This window comes from Aquarana catesbeiana, linkage group LG04 (genome assembly GCF_042186555.1).
Source record: "Aquarana catesbeiana isolate 2022-GZ linkage group LG04, ASM4218655v1, whole genome shotgun sequence".
Classification (NCBI taxonomy): domain Eukaryota; kingdom Metazoa; phylum Chordata; class Amphibia; order Anura; family Ranidae; genus Aquarana; species Aquarana catesbeiana.
Window position 1 is genome coordinate 367,452,948 of NC_133327.1, and position 21,157 is coordinate 367,474,104.

At 44.2% G+C, this 21,157-nt stretch overlaps 1 protein-coding gene across 1 annotated transcript in view; it reads left to right on the top strand.

Moving 5' to 3' along the window:
• Nucleotides 1–2,658: 2,658 nt before the first annotated feature.
• AFG1L (AFG1 like ATPase) overlaps nucleotides 2,659–21,157 on the top strand; it is a 230,022-nt gene continuing 211,523 nt past the window's right edge. The window contains exons 1-2 of the mRNA XM_073627041.1: nucleotides 2,659–2,819; nucleotides 8,342–8,565. Of these exons, the coding sequence (XP_073483142.1) occupies nucleotides 2,681–2,819; nucleotides 8,342–8,565 (363 nt within the window). The 5' untranslated portion in view covers nucleotides 2,659–2,680. The remainder of the gene's footprint in view (nucleotides 2,820–8,341; nucleotides 8,566–21,157) is intronic.

Sequence of the window (21,157 nt, forward strand, 5' to 3'; positions counted from 1 at the left end):
GGTTCCACCGTACCTGCAAATGAAGCCTGCGATGTCCCCGCTGGTAGAAGCATCCATCTTCACCCCTCTTCCTTCCGGGGCCGCGGACTCCGACTGTGTGACTGTCCGGAGTCACATGATGTCACTCCCGCGCACAGGAGCCAATTGCATGGGCCCTATAGAAATGGCACGGTCATGCTTTTTCTTCAATGTGCATGCGCCGATTACGTCAGTGCAAGTGTATATGGTAAATATACTGGAAATATCTCCTAAACCTACAGGCAAGCCTTATTATAGGCTTACCTGTAAGGCAAAGTGGTCTATAAGTGTTTACAACCACTTTAACCACTTGCCGCCCGCCCTATTACAAAATGACGGCGGCAAAGTGGTTTGATATTCCTGACCGGACGTCATATGATGTGATCAGGATATCGAGCCACTGCGCGTCCCCGGGGGCACGCATCGCGGCGATCGTTGTTGCGGGTTGTCAGTCTGACACCCTGCAACACCGATCTAGGTAAAGAGTCTCTGACGGAGACTCTTTACCACGTGATCAGCCGTGTCCAATCACGGCTGATCACGATGTAGGAAGAGCCGGTGATCGGCTTTTCCTCACTCGCATCTGACAGACGTGAGTAGAGGAGAGCCGATCGGCTGCTCTCCTGACGGGGGGTCTGTGCTGATTGTTTATCAGCACAGCCCCCCCTCAGATCCCACCCAGGACCACCAGGGAAGCCGCCCAGGACCACCAGGATGGCCACCACATAGACCACCACGTATGCCCCCTAGACCACCAGGGAGATACCAATCTGTGCCCAGGCAGCTGCCAATCTGTACCCAGGCAGCTGCCAATCAGTGCCCACTCCAATGCCTACCACTGCCAGTGCCACCCATGATGCCTATCAGTGCCGCATATCAGTGCTGCGTATCAGTGCCACGTATCAGTGCCACGTATCAGTGCAGCCTATCAGTGCCCAGCAGTGCCGCCTATGAGTGCCCATCAGTGCCGCTTTTCAGTGCCCATCAGTGCCACCCATGAGTTCCCATCAGTGCCGCCTATCAATGCCCATCAGTGCTGTATATCAGTGCCACCCATCAGTGCCGCCTACCAGTGCCGCATATCAGTGCCCATCGTCAGTGCCCGCTCATTGGTGCCACCTCATCGGTGCCGCCGTATCAGTGCCTGTCAGTGCCGCCTTATCAGTGCCCATCAGTGAAAGAGAAAACTTACTTATTTACAAATTTTTTTAACAGAAACAAAAGCAAAACTTTTATTTTTTTCAAAATTTTCTGTCTTTTTTTATTTGTTTCGCAAAAAATAAAAACCGTAGAGGTGATCAAATACCACCAAAAGAAAGCTCTATTTGTGGGAACAAAATTATAAAAATTTAGTTTGGGTACAGTGTTGTATGACCGCTCAATTGTCATTCAAACTGCGACAGTACTGAAAGCTGAAAATTGGTCTGGGCAGGAGGGTGTCTAAGTGCCCAGTATTGAAGTGGTTAATTGTGTGCCTAAAATTTGTTTTCTAACTGTGGAGAGGTGCTTTTACTAGTGATCAGCTCCCGCTGTGTAGAATCACAGCAGGAGCGAGTCTCTTCCAGCGCGCACTCCGACTCGCGCCCAATACCCAGAAGTGCAGATTTGCATATATATATATATATATATATATATATATATATATATATATATATATATATATATATACACACACACAGTGATGGTGCTACCACTAGGCAGCCGCCTAGGGCGCACTGCTGTCTAGTGTCTAGGGCGCCCGGCCACTGGTGTTCCTACTCTCTTCTTTCTGCAGCGAGCAACTAAGTCTCAGCATCAGCAGGCAGCCGTCGCTCCGTTCGCACATAGTGTCAGAGGCGCGGCGGCGGAGGACTGTGTCTGTGTCCCAACTCCTGAATGAATGGAAGCAAGCAAACATTCATTGATGGGTGATGGTAGGCTGCATTTGATGGGCGCTGGTGAGGCTGCATTTGATGGGCACTGGTGAGGCTGCATTTGATGGCCGCTGGTGAGGCTGCATTTGATGGGCGCTGGTGAGGCTGCATTTGATGGGCGCTGGTGAGGCTGCATTTGATGGGCGCTGGTGAGGCTGCATTGATGGGCGCTGGTGAGGCTGAATTTGATGGACGCTGATGAGGCGGCACTGATGAGGCTGCATTTGATGGGAGCTTCATTAAAAAAGTGTGGTTTACATGGGCAGGGGAAAGGGGGTGGGGCCTAGGGTGTCAAAAATCCTTGCACCAGCCCTGAATATACGTAATCCTGCGCAGCACGACCGCTGTAATTGTGCTATGTGGCGGTTGGCAAGTGGTTAAAGTAGCGCAGTGCTGTATAGCAAAAAATGGCCTGGTCATGAAGGGGGGTAAATCTTCGAGGGTGGTCAAGTAGTTAAAGGTTATCCTTAGTTTCGGATAGAGTAGGTTGATTATGCTGCAAAGAGGGCTGTTTGGGACACCATTCCCGAAGAAAAAGTTTCTGACATGTTATAGACCGTGCCTTGCTGCAGTATCATTATTGCATTGTGTTACTACATTACAGCTTCATCTAAAAATCAGTGCTTGTCCACGCTTCTGCCCGATAACAAGCCTCGCCTCATGATCTCTTGCCACAGCTTGTCACAGCTTGTCACGCGCTGTTCGCTCCTGCGCACTGAATAAAGTTATTGAAAGCTGCCTCTTCAAACATGGCGGCCCCCATTGCGCCCTTGGTTTCCCTGCGCTGTTTATGGGTAACTTACCGGGGCTGCCAAAGGCTACGGTACGGTGCCCACCTAAGGAGGCTGCCAGGGTTCTCCGTCCCCTGTCTGCGGAGTCCAGCGGCAGGTTAGTGACGTGCAGAGTGTGCATTCAGCTCCTAAACGAAGAGTTGCCGGCTGCTAATGTGAATGAGAAACGCTGCCAAGTCCTGCATGCCTGGCTCAGTCATAGTCTATTGCTACACCGTTTACATTCTATTATTTCCCTCATTAAAGGTTTCATTGGTGGAAAGCACACAGAGCCCCTAGTGACCTATGGCTGCAAATTCTCTAAAAAGACCAACTACCTATATTGTATTTCTGTCTATCTGCTGTAAGGGCTTGTTAACACCTACATTGATCGTTAAAGAGCGATCTGTGGTGGATCGCTTTTCAGAGATCAGTCCAGGAGTGGCTGCCAGGCTTGCTGCCGCCTCCTGAATGCCTTGTTTTTCCTCTTTTCAGCCAGATCGGCTTTTTGAATGAGAATAGCGTGCCACAATCATGAGCCTAGCATTTGACACAGGGTTGTGGCGCAGACACAGTACTGACCGCCTAGACCAGTGATGGTGAACTTTGGCACCCCAGATGTTTTGGAACTACATTTTCTATGATGCTCATGCACTCTGCAGTGTAGGTGAGCATCATGGGAAGAGTAGTTGAAAAACATCTGGAGTGCCAAGTTTCACTATCACTGGCCTAGACCATGTTTGGGGATACATTTTGTCGTGCTGCAAAGCATTTTGGGGATGGAATGTACAACCCATTTGCAGCTTTAGGGGGCAGTAAAAATGCAGTTATGCACCCTATTTTTGCTGCACCCCTCCACCTGCAATTGTTAATTAAAATGATTGGAAACAATCACCTTGTATAACAACCCATTCAGTTTAAAATTGAAATGAAAGGCAAACATTGGTTTATAGATATAAAAAAACATAAATACCTTTTTTTTTTTTTTTTTTTTTTTTTTTTTTTTTTTTTAAATAAGTGATCACATTCCCTTTGTTCTCAGCTGCATAAGAGCTGGGGGGAGGAGAAGCAGCAGCACATTGATCTTCCCAGTAAGGATGGGCTCTGGCGTGTTCCCACACTCCACATGCAGAGCCCGACAGGAAGTCGGCACGGCACTGCGCTAATCACAGGTAGTGAGACATTTCCCGATCTCTGCAGCCGCGCAACAGGACAATGTCTCACTGCCTGTGATTAGCGCAGCGCTGTGCCGACTTCCTGGTGGGCTCTGCACGTGCAGTGTGGGAACACGCCCAAGCCCATCCTTACTTCTCAGTAAATGGCTGTGCAGCGGGGGAGCACGTCAGCGAAAGTTTGATCATTGGAGGAGAGCAACCTGAGTTCCCAGCACAGCTAGAGAACTGACCAAGGGGCGCTCTCCTGCCTAGTGTGGTCAGTTTGTAACAGAAAAGCAGAGGGGACTGGTAAGAACACCAGGGATTTCACACAAAGGAAGCAAATGCTGGAATAACAAACACTTTAAGCCTAACACTAAGAGCCCTTGCACACTGGGGCGGTTTGCAGGCGCTATTGCGCTAATAATAGGGCCTGCAAACCGCCCCGAAAGTGCCGCTACTTTCATTCCAGTGTGCAAGCCCCGAGGGCTTGCACACTGGAGCGATGCGCTGGCAGGACGGTAAAAAAAGTCCTGCTAGCAGCATCTTCAGAGCGGTGAAGGAGCGGTGTGTATACCGCTCCTTTACCGCTCCTGCCCATTGAAATCAATGGGACGGCGCGGCTATACCGCCGGCAAAGCGCCTCTGCAGAGGCGCTTTGCGGTGATATTTAACCCTTTCTCGGCCGCTAGCGGGGGGTAAAACCGTTTTACCGCCGACGCCGCCCCCCGCCCCAGTGTGCAAGGGCTCTTAAGGTTCCCTCTGGCTATCTCTGGCTGTTGATTGTACAGTGAAAGAAGTAGCAGATGGGTTATCTCATCTTTCTGTCACTCTTCTCTGACCTTCCATCAGCATATTCCGTGTTAAAGCCACAGTGCTACAGCACAAGGGATTGGCTGCTTCTCCCTCTCCCTCTCCCAGTCTGAACTTTGCTGTACAGGGTTTGCAAGAGGTTGATGCCAACTCATATTCAAGTAAATACACAGTTTTTTTTTCTTTTAATACATTGAAGGGCTCATTCACACAGGTGTAGAGGCCTGTAAATCATAAGGGGTTGTCTGATGTGTCAGTTGAGATGCAATGGCTGTACAGAGTCACCCACATTTGAGCTGTTGAGCTGTCTGGATCACTTTTGAAGGAGAAGTCCACCTTAAAAAAACAAGGGGTCCTGTGCGTCTTCTGGTCCATTTCAGGTCCGAATTCATCCAAAAATTCAGGCTGAATTCGGACCTGAAACGGTGAGCAGGGACGCACCGGACCCCCTGCTGTGAGCCGCATCGTGCTGCGGTGTGAACTCAGCCTCAATGAACTACCACAGCGCTCAACAGCGCAAGTGGTAGTTCATTGAGAACTACAAGCTGACAGCCGAAAAGGCTGTTGGTAGTTGTAGTTCATTCATTCCTTCACAGTACTCTGTGAATTAATGACTCGGCCATGTGCGCAGAGCCCCACATAGCCACGCTCATTTCAAAAAGTAACAGCTAGTACGGGGAGCTTCTCCCCGAAATGCTGTCACAGAGAGTGCGGGGATTGCTGAGCAGTTGCAGAATCGGCGACATGTTACATGTTTCACCCTAAAAACGGTTGGAACATGTAACATGTTTCCGAAGGTGAACTTATTCTTTAAGTCGGCCATAGATGGATCGAATATCATCCGGTTCAGCAGGGATCGGCTGAGACTTAATCCATCTCTGGGCAGGCTGGCTGTACTGAATTCAATCCATCGATCGACTTCAATACAACCAGCCTATCAGATTTTTTTACATGCAATTACTGCTGGTGGCTATAGCTGCCAGCAGTAATCATTCTGTTCTGCCGGCAGGGAAGGCTGTTCACTGGCAGAACACAATAGCAATGCAGGAGGGATTCCCCCAACACTGTGTTGATGGCGGAATCATGCAATTTTTTTTTTAAATTGCATCATCTATAGCTTGCCTTACGGAATTGCCAGGTGAAAGAAATGAGAAGTCAAGTTTGTTTTAAACATTTGAAGTCTAGGACATTTTAAAACAACCTAAGGGCAACAAGGCAGTTAACTACTGACATTGTATAGAATAGGTTGTGAAGGTAATACGTTTGATAATAAAGATATTAAAAACACTGGGAAACCCAAGGCTGATGTATTTATATGTCACCTGATTCCAGCATAGCAGAGCCACTATTAAGCTATTAAGGCTTCGTTCACACTTGTCCGACTCTGAGCGCAACTTTGATGCAACTTTTACACTCTGACCCTCAAGTCACATCAGAGTAGTGCAGGAACTTTTTCAAAGTCACCGCGACTTTAAGTCACGTAGATTTGAACGGGTTCCATTGAAATCAATGGGCTGTGACTTGTCATGCGACCTTATGTGTTCAAAGTCATATAAACTAAGCCTTAACTGTAGCCCATGCCTACTTTACATAGTTAGATAGTAGGTGAGGTTGAAAAAAGACACAAGTACATCAAGTCCAACCTATGTGTGTGATTATATGTCAGTATTACATTGTATATCCCTGTATGTTGCGGTCGTTCAGGTGCTTATCTAATAGTTTTTTTAAAACTAAACTATCGATGCTCCCCGCTGAAACCACCGCATGTGGAAGTGGATTCCACATCCTTGCCGCTCTTACAGTAAAGAACCCTGTACACAGTCTAAGGTTAAACCTCTTTTCTTCTAATCCTAATGAGTGGCCACGTGTCTTATTAAATTCCCTTACGCGGAAAAGTTTTATCCCTATTGTGGGGTCACTAGTACGGTATTTCTAAATCAAAATCATCTCCCCTCTCACGCGTCTCTTCTCCAGAGAAAATAAGTTCAGTGCTCGTAACCTTTCTTCATAACTAATATCCACCAGACCCTTATTAGATTTGTTGCCCTTCTTTGTACTCGCTCCATTTCCAGTACATCCTTCCTGAGGACTGGTGCCCAGAACTGGACAGCATATGCTAGGTGCGGCCGGACCAGAGTCTTGTAGAGTAGGAGAATTATCGCTTTATCTCTGGAGTTGATCCCCTTTTTAATGCATGCCAATATTCTGTTTGCTTTGTTAGCAGCAGCTTGGCATTGCATGTCATTGCTGAGCCTATTATCTACTAGGACCCCCAGGTCCTTTTCCATCCTAGATTCCCCCCAGAGGTTCTCCCCCCAGTGTATAGATTGCATTCATATTTTTGCCACCCAAATGCATCATTTTACATTTTTCCACATTAAACCTCATTTGCCATGTAGTCGCCCACCCCATTAATTTGTTGATATCTTCTTGCAAGGTTTCCACATCCTGCGGAGAAGTTATTGCCCTGCTTAACTTAGTATCGTCCACAAATACAGAAAACCCATCCTCCAGGTTGTTTATGAACAAATTAAATAGGATTGGTCCCAGCACAGAACCCTGGGGGACCCCACTTTCCACCCCTGACCAATCCGAGTACTCCCCATTTATCACCACCCTCTGAACTCACCTTTGTAGCCAGTTTTCAATCCATGTACTCACCCTGTGGTCTATGCCAACAGACCTTACTTTGTACAGTAAACATTTATGGGGAACTGTGTCAAATGCTTTTGCAAAATCCACATACACCATGTCTACGGGTCTTCCTTTATCTAGATGGCAACTCACCTCCTCATAGAAGGTTAATAGATTGGTTTGGCAAGAACGATTCTTCATGAATCATTGATGATTACTGCTAATGATATTGTTTTCATTACTAAAATCTTGTATATAGTCCCTTATCATCCCCTCCAAGAGCTTGCTTACTATTGTTAGGCTAACTGGTCTATAATTCCCAGGAATGTATTTTGGCCCTTTTTTAAATATTGGTACTACATTGGCTTTCCTCCAATCAGCTGGTACCATTCCAGTCAGTAGACTGTCAGTAAAAATTAGGAACAATGGTCTGGCAAATAGTTGACTAAGTTCCCTAAGTACCCTCGGGTGCAAGCCATCTGGTCCTGGTGACTTATTAATGTTAGGTTTTCCAAGTCTATTTCTAATTCTGTCCTCTGTTAGCCATGAGGGTGCTTCCTGAGATGTGTCATGAGGATAAACATTGCAGTTTTGGTTACTGAAGCCCCCTGAACTTTAACCACTGAATCTTATTAGTAAGCATTCAAACCTACTGATTCAATGTTCTTCACATTTGGGTGTACTCAGTTGTAAAAACGGAATACAGCTTGGATATCTAGCCCCTCACTCACCTCGCTATTGGTTGATGACCATTTAATTTAGTGAGTAGTAATCCTTGGAGGCAGGGGGAGGTGGGCCATACCTGGACCTGGCAAAATACATAAATATACTAGATCTTAAGTCAAAAAGTATGCACAAGCAGCTATTTACATTGCTCATTTAAATAGGGGGTGTATTAGCCTTTCTTCTACATGTGCATCACTTTGCAAATAAATGTACCACAATTCCTAATTCTTCCAGAAATGTCAATGAATAGTGTAACAAGCAAACTTTAATCTAAAAACTTCCTATTAATAATACTATGACTTTTGTCTTCCAGCGTTTGTAAGCCAGTTAGCTGAGAGTTCACTTCCAAGTTTTGAAACAAGTACATATTCTAAAGAACTTAGAGACTGCAGTGGGCCTCTTCAACACTATGACATTTTAGTCAAGAATTGTGTTCTAAGGAAGGATGATCATCAACGAAGGGTAATGCAGAATTTGCAAAGTCTTCATGAAGAACTCCGGGGATACAATAAAGAGTCTAAGGGAGTTTTGACAAAGGTCGGTTGTTTTATTTTTACTTTACGTAACATTTCACACTTGGTTGAATCATCTACCTCAGGGCTCAAAATTTCAAGTCCTGAGCCACTAGCCAGGCCTTAAAAGTTACTGTCCGCCCCTAAGCACGCCCTCATAAATTATCTCATGAAATTACACTGTTAAATGTTTTATACAGAATTTAGTTCCAAAATAAAATATTAACCCTTTCATGCCTATGCCTATTTCTGACATTTGTTGCTTACAAGTTAAAATCAGTATTTATTGCTAGAAAATTACTTAGAAGTTAGCAGAGACCCTAGAGAATAAACTGGTGATTGTTGCAATATTTTATGTCACACGGTATTTGCGCAGCAGTCTTTGAAACACATTTTTTGGGGAAAAAATACACTTTAATGAATTTAACCGGTTCCCGACCGGCGCACGCCAATGTACGTCGGCAGAATGGCACGGCTGGGCAAATGGGCGTACCTAGCTTGATCGCCGCGGGGATACCCGCGATTGCCTCACGGAGAGGACGAACGGGGAGATGCTGATGTAAACAGCATCTCCCCGTTCTGCCTAGTGACAAGTGTCACTCGATCTCTGCTCCCTGTCATTGGGAGCAGAGATCAGTGACGTCACACACCAGCCCATCCCCCTGACAGTTAGAAATCACTCCCCTAGGACACACTTAACCCCTCCCCGCCCCCTAGTGGTTAACCCCTTCACTGCCAGTATCATTTACACAGTAATCAATGCATTTTTAATCGCACTGATCGCTGTATAAATGACAATGGTCCCAAAAATGTGTCAAAAATGTCCGACATATCCGCCATAACGTCGCAGTCACAATAAAAATCGCTGATCGCCGCCATTACTAGTAAAAAAAAAATTTTTAATAAAAATGCTATAAAACTATCCCCTATTTATTAAACGCTATAACTTTTGCGCAACCCAATCAATCAACGCTTATATCGATTTTTTTTTTTTTTTTTTTTTTTTTTACCAAAGAAGAATACGATCGTCCTAAACTGAAGAAAAAAAATGTTTTTTTTATATATTTTTGGGGGATATTTATTATAGCAAAATGTAAAAAATAATGCGTTTTTTTCAAAATTGTCGCTCTTATATTGTTTATAAAAATAAAAATCGCAGAGGCGATCAAATACCACCAAAAGAAAGCTCTATTTGTGGGAAAAAAGGACATCAATTTTGTTTGGGAGCCACGTCGCACGACCGCAAAATTGTCAGTTAAAGCGACGCAGTGCTGAATCGCAAAAAACGCTCTGGTCAGGAAGGGGGTAAAATCTTCTGGGGCTGAAGATTAAAAGAAAACTAAATAGAAAAGTTAGCCCAATTTTTTTGTATAATGTGAAAGATTATGTTACGCTGAGTAAATACATTCATAACATGTCATGCTTTGAAATTGCCCACAATTGTGGAATGGCGACAATCTATGGTACCTAAATATCCATAGGCAACAATTTAAAAAAAATGAATGGTTACCAGGTTAGAGTTACAGAGGAGGTCTTTTGCTATAATTATTGCTCTTACTCTGACGATCACAGCGATACCTCACGTGTGATTTGAACACTGTTTACATTTGCGGGTTGCGACTTACGTATGCGTTTTCTTTGCAGAGCGAGCACGCATTGTTGCTTTAAAAAAAAATAAAAAATCTGATCACTTTTATTACTGTCACAAGGAATGTAAACATCCCTTGTGACAGTAATAGGTGGTGACAGGTACTCTTAATGGAGGGATCTGGGGTCTAAAAGACCCCAAATCCCTCCTTTGCACTTGAAAGTATTCAGATCGGCAAAATTGGCAATTCTGAATACTGTCATTTTTTTTAAATTCTTGCCACCAGGATTTTACATTGGAGACCCAATCAGAGCCGGCTGGTGGCTCGGGTCTCCCAGTGGGATGGGAGGCCCGGGGAGAGAGTGGCGGAAGGTCGTAGGAGTTAGGAAGGGGGGGGGGGGACGTCCCCTCCCGCTCCTTTAGGATAACAGCCGAGCAGCTTTTTGTCAGGTGTTACTGCAGTTGGTCGGTCATGGGGAGACATTCCTTACTTCCTGTCTGGTAAACAATTGCCTCTAGACAGAAAATGAGGGAAAATCTCTCTAAGGGCTAGTTCACAGCAGATGCAGTTCCGTGCGCTTTTTTTCTGCACAAAATGCATGCACAGTGTTTTCCATGTATTCCAATGGCTCTAGTTCACACCATGCAGTCAGTTTCCGGTTAATTTTTTGTTACAAAACTTTGTAAATAAGTAAGTTTTCTCCTTCACTGATGGGCACTGATGAGGCAGTACTAATTGGCACTGATGATGAGGCACTTATGTGCAGCACTGATAGGCAGTACTGATAAGCAGCTATGATGGGCACTGATAAGTGGCACTGATATACAGCACTGATGAGCACAGGTAGGCGGCACTGATGGGCACTCATAGCCAGCACTTTTTTTTTTACTGACAAAACATGGAAAACTTACAGATCACTCTTTTTCTACTGACAACTTTAAATATGACAAACTCCTGTTATAGACAAAAGTAATTGATATTTAACCACTTCCCGTCCGCCATATAGCAAAATGACGGGCACTCATAGGTGGAACCGATATGTGGCACTGAAGGGCAGTGATGGGTGGCACTGATGGGAGGCACTGGCAAGCATCATTGATGGGCACAGAGTGCCATGCCTAATGGGCACTGATTGACAACCCTAGTGGGCTTACCTGGTGGTCATGGGTGGGCATCACTGGTGGGCATCCCTGGTGGGTATGGGTGATCATCCTGGGGGAGCTGCACTGAGACTGGACTGAGGCTTGGGACTTTAGATGAGGCATATGACAGACCATAGGATTAAATGTAAAAATATATTGTCAAAAGAGTAAGCCTGGCACATATTAGTATACATGCAGAAATTCATCTATGTACACAACATGAATCCATTTCATAAATATATATGGTAAGATAGCCCATGCCAGTTGCTGATATAAAGGGCTCCATATAAAAAATGAATAGATGGTAACAGGTCAAACTGTAAAAGTATAAAAATGAATGGTATATAGACGTCATGACTGCATCCTGGGTATGTTCAATACGTTTCGTGGTGTAGAGCACTCTTCGGGAGCGAATGCGTCAACATGTATGAAGCTAAAACATGCGGTATGGTTGAACCAGGGACCTGTGGGATAGTCTGTCCTGGGAGCTGAGGTAAGGGACCCGCAAGCAGCGCAGACGTGCACAAAACAATCCCACAAAATATATACCTCCATGTATACTGAGTGATGGTACATGACCCCAGAATCTTGTATTGCATCCACCATGTGATGTGCAACATGCATAGATGTGCTAGTGGGCATCCCTGGTGGCCTTGGGTGGGCATCCTGGGGGGGGGCTGCACTGATAATCATTCAGAGCAGACCCCCTCTGTCAGGAGAGCAGCCAATCGGCTCTCCTCTACTTGCGCTTGTCAGCGCGAGTGGAAGAAAAGCCGATACACGGCTTTTCCTGTTTACACTGTGATCAGCTGTAATTTAACACAACCGATCATGTGGTAAAGAGCCTACGTCCTAGGCTCTTTACCTTGATCGGAGCGGTGTGTTAGACTGACACACCACACCCACGGCTTATTCTGCTGGACGTCATATGACACCCAGTCAGGATAACATAACCAATTTCCAGCCATCATTTTGCTATATGGTGGGCGGGAAGTGGTTAAATTTCAATTATTTTTGTTTATAATAGGAGTTTGTCATATTTAAGGTTTTCAGTAAAAAAAAAAAGTGATCTGTAAGTTTTTCATGTATTGTCACTAAAAAATGTCAGGTCTACAAAGAAAACATTTTAACTAATGCAAACCAGAGCTGGTCATACGCCATGAAATTTCTGTGTGCTGAAAGAAATCTGTCGAATCCCCCATCTCACCTGCTGTCTACTGTATTCTAATAGCCGACATCGGCAGCTGTCAGAATATTTAAAAATTGGCCGCAGCTGCTGTTCTGCCAGCAGTTTTCCAACTGCTTCCTGGGATCTTCAGATCAAAAGATGTTGGGTTTAATGAACTGGCTGAAATTTGATTTGTATATGGCCAGCTTTAGACCTTGGCAAAATATGTCTTTCGAAAAACGTTAAATACTTCCTTCTTTGGTAAACACCAGTTCAGAAGGTGTTTTTATTTATTTTTTTTTTATTTTGACCAATCAGATGAGCCTTACCATGAAAACAAGCAAAAAGACTTGGTTAGTTTTGAAACTTTTTCTTTAACCACTTCAGCCCCGGAAGGATTTACCCCCTTCCTGACCAGAGCACTTTTTACAAATTGGCACTGCGTCGCTTTAACTGCTAATTGTGCGGTCATGCAATGCTGTACCCAAACGAAATTTGCTTTACAAAAAGTTGTCACTAAATGATAAATTGCTCACACAGGCCATGGGCATATGTGGAATTGCACCCCAAAATACATTTAGCTGCTTCTCCTGAGTATGGGGATACCACATGTGTGGGACTTTTTGGGAGCCTAGCCGCGTACGAGGCCCCGAAAACCAAGCACCGCCTTCAGGATTTCTAAGGGCGTAAATTTTTGATTTCACTCCTCACTACCTATCACAGTTTCGAAGGCCATAAAATGCCAAGATGGCACAAACCCCGCCCAAATTACCCCATTTTGGAAAGTAGACACCCCAAGCTATTTGCTGAGAGGCATGGTGAGTATTTTGCAGCTCTCATTTGTTTTTGAAAATGAAGAAAGAAAAGAAAAATGTATATTTTTTTTTCTTTTTTCAATTTTCAAAACTTTGTGACAAAAAGCGAGGTCTGCAAAATACTCACCATACCTCTCAGCAAATAGCTTGGGGTGTCTGCTTTCCAAAATGGGGTCATTTTAGGGGGGTTTGTGCCATCTGGGCATTCCACGGCCTTCGAAACTGTGATAGGTAGTGAGGAGTGAAATAAAAAATTTACGCCCTTAGAAATCCTGAAGGCGGTGCTGAGTTTTCAGGGCCCTGTACGAGGCTAGGCTCCCAAAAAGTCCCACACATGTGGTATCCCCATACTCAGGAGAAGCAGCTAAATGTATTTTGGGGTGTAATTTCACATATTCCCATGGCATGTTTGAGCAATATATCATTTAGTGACAACTTTGTGCAAAAAAAAAAAAAAAATAAATAAAAATTGTCTGTTTCATATAAAATATTCCATGGACTTGACATGCCTCTCAGCAAATAGCTTGGGGTGTCTACTTTCGAAAATGGGGTCATTTGGGGGGGTTTTGAACTGTCCTGGCATTTTATGCATAACATTTAGAAGCTTATGTCACACATCACCCACTCTTCTAACCACTTGAAGACAAAGTCCCTTCTGACACTATTTGTTTACATGAAAAAATAATTGTTTTTTGCAAGAAAATTACTTTGAACCGCCAAACATGATATATATTTTTTAAAGAAAAGGCCCTACAGATTAAAATGGTGGGTGTTTAATTTTTTTTTTTTTCACACAGTATTTGCGCAGTGATTTTTCAAATGCATTTCTTGGGGAAAAAAACACACTTTTTTAATTTTAATGCACTAAAACACACTATATTGCCCAAATGTTTGATGAAATAAAAAAGATGATCTTAGGCCGAGTACATGGATACCAAACATGACATGCTTTAAAATTGCGCACAAACGCGCAGTGGCGACAAACTACATACATTTTTAAAAGCCTTTACGGGTTACCACTTTAGATTTACAGAGGCGGTCTACTGCTAAAATCACTGCCCTCGATCTGACCTTCGCGGTGATACCTCACATGCATGGTGCAATTGCTGTTTACATTTGAATGCCAGACCAACGCTTGCGTTCGCCTTTGCGTGAGAGCAGGGGGGGACAGGGTTGCTTTTTTTTTTTCTTTATTATTTTTTTTTTGCTTTTTTATCTTATTTTTAAACTGTTCCTTTCTTTTTTTTTTTTTTTTTTATTGTTATGTCAGGGAATGTAAATATCCCCTATGATAGGAATAGGTAGTGACAGGTACTCTTTTTTTTTTTTTAAATGGGCTTTATTAGACCCTAGATCTCTCCTCTGCCCTCAAAGCATCTGACCACACCAAGATCAGTGTGATAAAATGCTTTCCCAATTTCAAAATTGGCGTTGTTTACATCCGGCGAAATCTAAGTCATGAAATGCTCATAGCTTCCGGTTTCTTAGGCCATAGAGATGATTGGAGCCATTCTGGTCTCTGATCAGCTCTATGGTCAGCTGGCTGAATCACCGGCTGCATTCTCAGGTTCCCTGTTGGGACAGGAGAGCCAGAGAAAAACATGGAAGACGGTGGGAGGGGGGTACATTCCCTCCCACTGCTTGTAAAAGCAGTCTAGAGGCTAATTAGCCGCTAGGATTGCTTTTACATGAAAGCTGACCGCTGGCTGAAAAGAATGATACCAAGATGATACCTAAACCTGCAGGCATCATTCTGGTATAACCACTCAAAGTCCAGCAACATACCAGTACATTGCTGGTCCATGTTGGGCATATATTGTAATCTATTTTTTTCATGCAGCCTGTGGGCTGAACGAAAAAAAGAGATTGATCGGTGGGTATGCCCACCATTAGAATACCTCCCTTCATCCACCCACTTCTAATGATGGGCTTACATGCACCATTTATATATATGGCGAAGCATGGGGGCATCCGCCCCAAAAGTTAGGAGCAAATCGCTCCTCTGCCCCTGCTGCCCCCATGCTTCGGCATATATCACCTCCGACAGCGCTGGAGTCATTGCTTTATGTATCATGGGATCAAATGCTGTTGCTGTCAAGATAAATAAATCCGCGCTGCAGCTGAATGGCGTACCTGAAGACAAAAAAAATGGTTATCAATAAAACACAGTAAAGTATAAAAAATTGCATACCTAAAAAGCAAACATGATAAAACATAATAACAATAAAACATTGCAGAATAGAATACAGTAAAAAAGACCAGAACAATAGAGAGAGGAGAGAGAGAGAGAGAACAATAAAATGACAACTATTTTTGTTTTTTTTATTTTATATATTTTTTTTGTGTTTTTTTTTTTTTTTTTACACTTTTTTTTATAACTGTAACCGGTTCCAGGTTCGGGTCTCTCAAAATGCGATGGCATCTTGGGAGACCCTGTGAAAGTGTGCCTAGTCTGTGCAATGCTGTACCCTACGCTAATACTCAACTAGTGAATGGTAGCGTTCAAAACATTCACCAATGCAAAGATCAAGATTGTCAGGACAGGAGGGAAAATAATAGCGGGTGTCACGTCTATATCCGCGCTTGCTGCAGACAAAATCTTTTTTGGGGGGGTTCATTGGGTAGGGGTACTCGGGAGGACATAAAGAAAATGCCTCTCATGCAGCCGACTGCATTTGGTTGGGAATGTGAATGGGGGAAGTATGGGTGCTGCAGAAGTGGTGGGTTCCCAATTAGGATTGGCGAATGCAGCAGGAAGGGCATTATGGGCACAACGGGCCTATGTTTGTCTTCTTCTTGGTGGCAGCAGGACACTACTTGTGCTTGCCACCTCACCAGCTTGAACTGCACTTATGGGACTCGCCACATCACCAAGTGTTACTGCAGTGCTGGTTTGACTACGACCGGGGTGTACTAGGCCGCTGGTGATTGCCAGTTCACCAAAACGCTACCAAAAAAACTGTTAGCGATCGCAGGGATCAGGCCTGACTCTGCGAACGCTGCAGTTATGCGTTTAGTGTTTTGTAAGTGACAGTGATCGATCGATACTGCACTTGGGTGGGCTGGGCTGGATATTGATCCGTTCAGATACTATACCACTAAGGGAAGTGTATGCTGCGTGCGTGGGTGTTAGCGCTACTGGCACTAACCTGGCGCTGCCTGGAGCGACGCAGACCCTATCTGACCCTAAAGCCCAACTTATATCACCGCTGGGCGATTAAGGGGCTAAACCTTTATTAGGTAATAAACGGCGGGTGGTCTGACACTTTAAAAAACAAACTAAGTAACCAGCGTCACCCGTAACAGTTATACGGTGATCACTGGTGAAAGGGTTAACTAGGGGGCAATCAAGGGGTTAAAACCTTTATTAGGTAGTATATGGGGATCCTTGACGCTATAAAACGCTGACTGCGAACCTATATATTTACCTCCCTAACTAGCGTCACCAGTGACACTAATACAGCGATCAGAAAAACGATTGCTTAGTGACACTGGCGACGGGGGGTGATCAAGGGGTTAAAACTTTATTAGGGGGGGTTAGGGTGTACCCTATACCTAGGAGTGGTAGGGCAGTTAGTGTTAGCCCCCTTTAACTGTCACAAACTGACACCAATGCAGTAATCAGAAAAAAAAAAACTGCTATTGGTGTCACTGTGACGGGGGAGGGGGGGAGTGATCAGGGGGTGATCGGGGAATGTAAAGTGTGCCTGGTGTGTTTTACTGTAAGTGTATGTGTTGTGCACTTACTCGGAAGTCTTCTCTCTTCGGCGCCGGAACGGAAATTACCGACCCGAGGAGAGATGACATCACTTCCTCTGCCGCTGTTTACTATACAGCAGCAGAGGAAGATTCACATTCGTTGGGAGCGATCGCGAGGGGGTGGCCACGAATGAGTGGTCTCCCCCTCAGCCTGGATCGCTCTCCTAACGAAGCCGACCGCCTCGGACACCAGGGGAGGGCGCGATGCGCCCCCCGGCCGCGGGAGGCAGATTACGTACCACGTGATTTTGCCTGCCTGTGCCATTCTGCCGCAGTATATCTGCGTTAGACGGTCAGCAAGTGGTTAACCACTCGACCACCGGAAGGTTTTACCCCTTCGTGACAGGCCATTTTTTGCTATTCAGCACTGTGCTAATGTAACTGGCAATCGCTCGGTCATGCAACACAATGCCAATAAGTGCATTCTAATTGGTTTGTGCGAAAGTTATAGCGTCTACAAACTATATATACTGGAATCTACGTATCTATAGATGCTATACTGTAATCGCAGTGATCAGCAACTTATAGTGGGCCTGTAATAGCGTGACCAGCTATCAAACACTGGCTGGGAGGGTCACTAACTGGCACTGATATCGCTAGAGACACTAATATAGTGATCAATGATGATACTGCAAAATTACACTGTACTAATGACAAAAAAAAAAAAAAAAAAAAAGGAAAAGTCTAAAAGCTGCTCCCTAACATGAGACACCTCCATCCCTATATTACATACAGAAACAAAAAAATTCGCCCGTGGGACTTTAAATGAAGTGTCCATGGTGATCCCATATAAATAGAGAGAGTATAGAAATAACAAAATTTATTGAAATAAATATCATCCAGTACAAGTCATAAGCATGGGTGACAATTACATAGGAACAGCAACATGATAAAATGGTCCTAAAACATAACCATCATGACATAACATCAAAGTATAAAAAGTACAGATATACATGATACATCTCTAACCCGACGCGTTTCGCGAGCTCTCCTCGCTTCATCAGGGGCTGATGTGTATATCTGATGTCTGTAATAACAAGTAAAAATGTATTGAAGTATAGCTTGTAATTGGACAACAACATGAAGCCGAAGCTAGTAATCCGATACCTACTTGTCAGGCACTTGACCCCAAAGAGGGCGGCCCCAGGCAGGGGGCGGCGGGAATACATCTCCCCCGGGAGCTGAGGGGGAGGAGACCACGGAGTGGAGGTCCAGGATCAGGCATAGGGCAGGCATGGCGAAAAAGAAAGAAAAAGGATGGACCCGATTGTCACCCACGATGGTTACAGAGCGTGCTCGCTGTAATAAAATATACCAAAAATATATGTATCTAAAATAATGATAGTAACCATATCCAAAAGGGTTTGCAGTAATATGATTGAGTATGGTGGGTGCAGGGTGTCCAGCAGAGCATGAAAGGGAGAGTGAGAGCAGAACAGAAAACAGAGAAAAAGTAAAAAAGATGTGAGCCCAGGTGTGGCCCAAGTGTTAACCATGAATCTAGCAGGGCTTAATCTCTGTAATGAAATATATAGATGTGTATATATATATATATATATATATATATATATATATATATATATATATATATATAAAAATGGTGGATAATATGATCTCCTAAATAACCTAAAAATCCTACATGGCATGTACACCATGATACGGTACATGAATATATGTATTGTGTAACTTGAATGATTCATATCACAATGTAATGGGAGTATAAGGTATTAGGCTAGGGTACAGGAAATATAGGAGCCTGACAAGTAGGTATCGGATTACTAGCTTCGGCTTTATGTTGTTGTCCAATTACAAGCTATACTTCAATACATTTTTACTTGTTATTACAGACATCAGATATACACATCAGCCCCTGATGAAGCGAGGAGAGCTCGCGAAACGCGTCGGGTTAGAGATGTATCATGTATATCTGTACTTTTTATACTTTGATGTTATGTCATGATGGTTATGTTTTAGGACCATTTTATCATGTTGCTGTTCCTATGTAATTGTCACCCATGCTTATGACTTGTACTGGATGATATTTATTTCAATAAATTTTGTTATTTCTATACTCTCTCTATTTATATGGGATCACCATGGACACTTCATTTAAAGTCCCACGGGCGAATTTTTTTGTTTCTGTCTGTACTAATGACATTGACTGGGAAGGGGTTAACATCTAGGGGCAATCAAGGGGTTAACTGCATGCCGAACAATGTGTAATGTGTGCTGCTTTTACGTTCTGACCTGGTTGTTTTCCTGAAAAGCAGGGAGAAGAAACAGCCATATCTTTGATTCCCGTACACAGATTTCTGTGTTTTTGTAAACACAGAACTCTGTGTGTGATTGGACACAGCCGATCAGCAGGTTTCAGCAGCTGAAATTTGCTGCCAAACTTGAAAAAGGCCATCCTGTACATACAAAAAAGGATAAATGGCGCTAGAACATACAAACATGCATATAAAGAGTCCAAAGTAAATGTGAAAAAACATCCAGGGTGTGGTAGTCAATAAAATTATATATATAGAGAAAAATTGTATATATATATATATATATATATATATATATATATATATATATATATATATATATATATATATATATATATATAAAAAGTCACTGAAATTAAAGATCTGATAAAAAGCACCAGCGGCAGCTCACTTGAGAGTGGAAGCAGGCAACTCTGAAAAAACAATGTAAAAAACAGCAAGAAGCGCCAATCTAAGTGCAGTATCATGAAACTTTAATGAGATAATTATAAACGGACAAACAGCCAAATGGCTACTCACAAAGATGAAATAGGTTAAGGCAAGGACAAGTAATGGGTCCAGGGACGTCCTCCTCAGATGTGGGCAAAGTGCATGGTGCAGGTTCTCCTGGAAGCGCTGTCCACGTTAGGATGTGCAAGTAGTCACCGGGGTCATCGCTGGGTGCTGGGCTGCAAAACGATGGAGGTGTCCGCAAAGACAACCAGCGTCTAAGCGGACATGGAGAGCCAGAGCCGTCGCAGTAGACAGGAACCGGAAGACAAGCGTGGAATGCAAGGCACTTAGTCCAGGAACCAACAAAGCGGAAGTGACGTATGGACGTGTTGGATGACGCGTTTCAATGCTTCCGCATTTTCTTCAGATCCGATAGGCTAATACAACAGGTGTCCTTTTATGGGAGCTATGGAGTCAGTAACTAGGCAATGTCATCCAACACGTCCATACGTCACTTCCGCTTTGTTGGTTCCTGGACTAAGTGCCTTGCATTCCACGCTTGTCTTCTGGTTCCTGTCTACTGCGACGGCTCTGGCTCTCCATGTCCGCTTAGACGCTGGTAGCCTTTGCGGACACCTCCATCGTTTTGCAGCCCAGCACCCAGCGATGACCCCGGTGACTACTTGCACATCCTAACGTGGACAGCGCTTCCAGGAGAACCTGCACCATGCACTTTGCCCACATCTGAGGAGGACGTCCCTGGACCCATTACTTGTCCTTGCCTTAACCTATTTCATCTTTGTGAGTAGCCATTTGGCTGTTTGTCCGTTTATAATTATCTCATTAAAGTTTCATGATACTGCACTTAGATTGGCGCTTCTTGCTGTTTTTTCCATCCTGTACATGTATATCATTGTGCCTGTACCTGCCGCCCACTCGCAGTCTATTTACTGTAAACGGTCAGCAGGTTGTTAAAGGGTTAGTTCACCTTTATCAAAAAACTGCCTCTGCAGGTAAGGGGGGGTTTGCATATAAATAAAATTACTGTGCAGCTCTGACTAAAGTTGAATAATGCCCTTGCTGAAAGTGTAGGCTATTTATTAACCTTGTTAAGTCTCACTGGAATGCTCCCATGACTTTGCTAAGGCCCCTTTCACACTGGGGTGGTGGGGGCGTCGGCGGTACAACAGCGCTATTTTTAGCGCTGCTGTACCGTCGTTCTTGTAGCGGTATTCGGCCGCTAGCGGTTCGGTTTTAACCCCCGCTGGCGGCCGAAAAAGGGTTAAATCCGCTCGTACAGCGCGGCTATAGCCGCGGTATAGCCGCGCTGTCCTATTGATTTCAATGGGCAGGAGCGGTTTAGGAGCGGTGAATACACCGCTCCTTCCCCGCTCCAAAGAAGCGGCTCGCAGGACTTTTTTTACCGTCCTGCGAGCGCACCG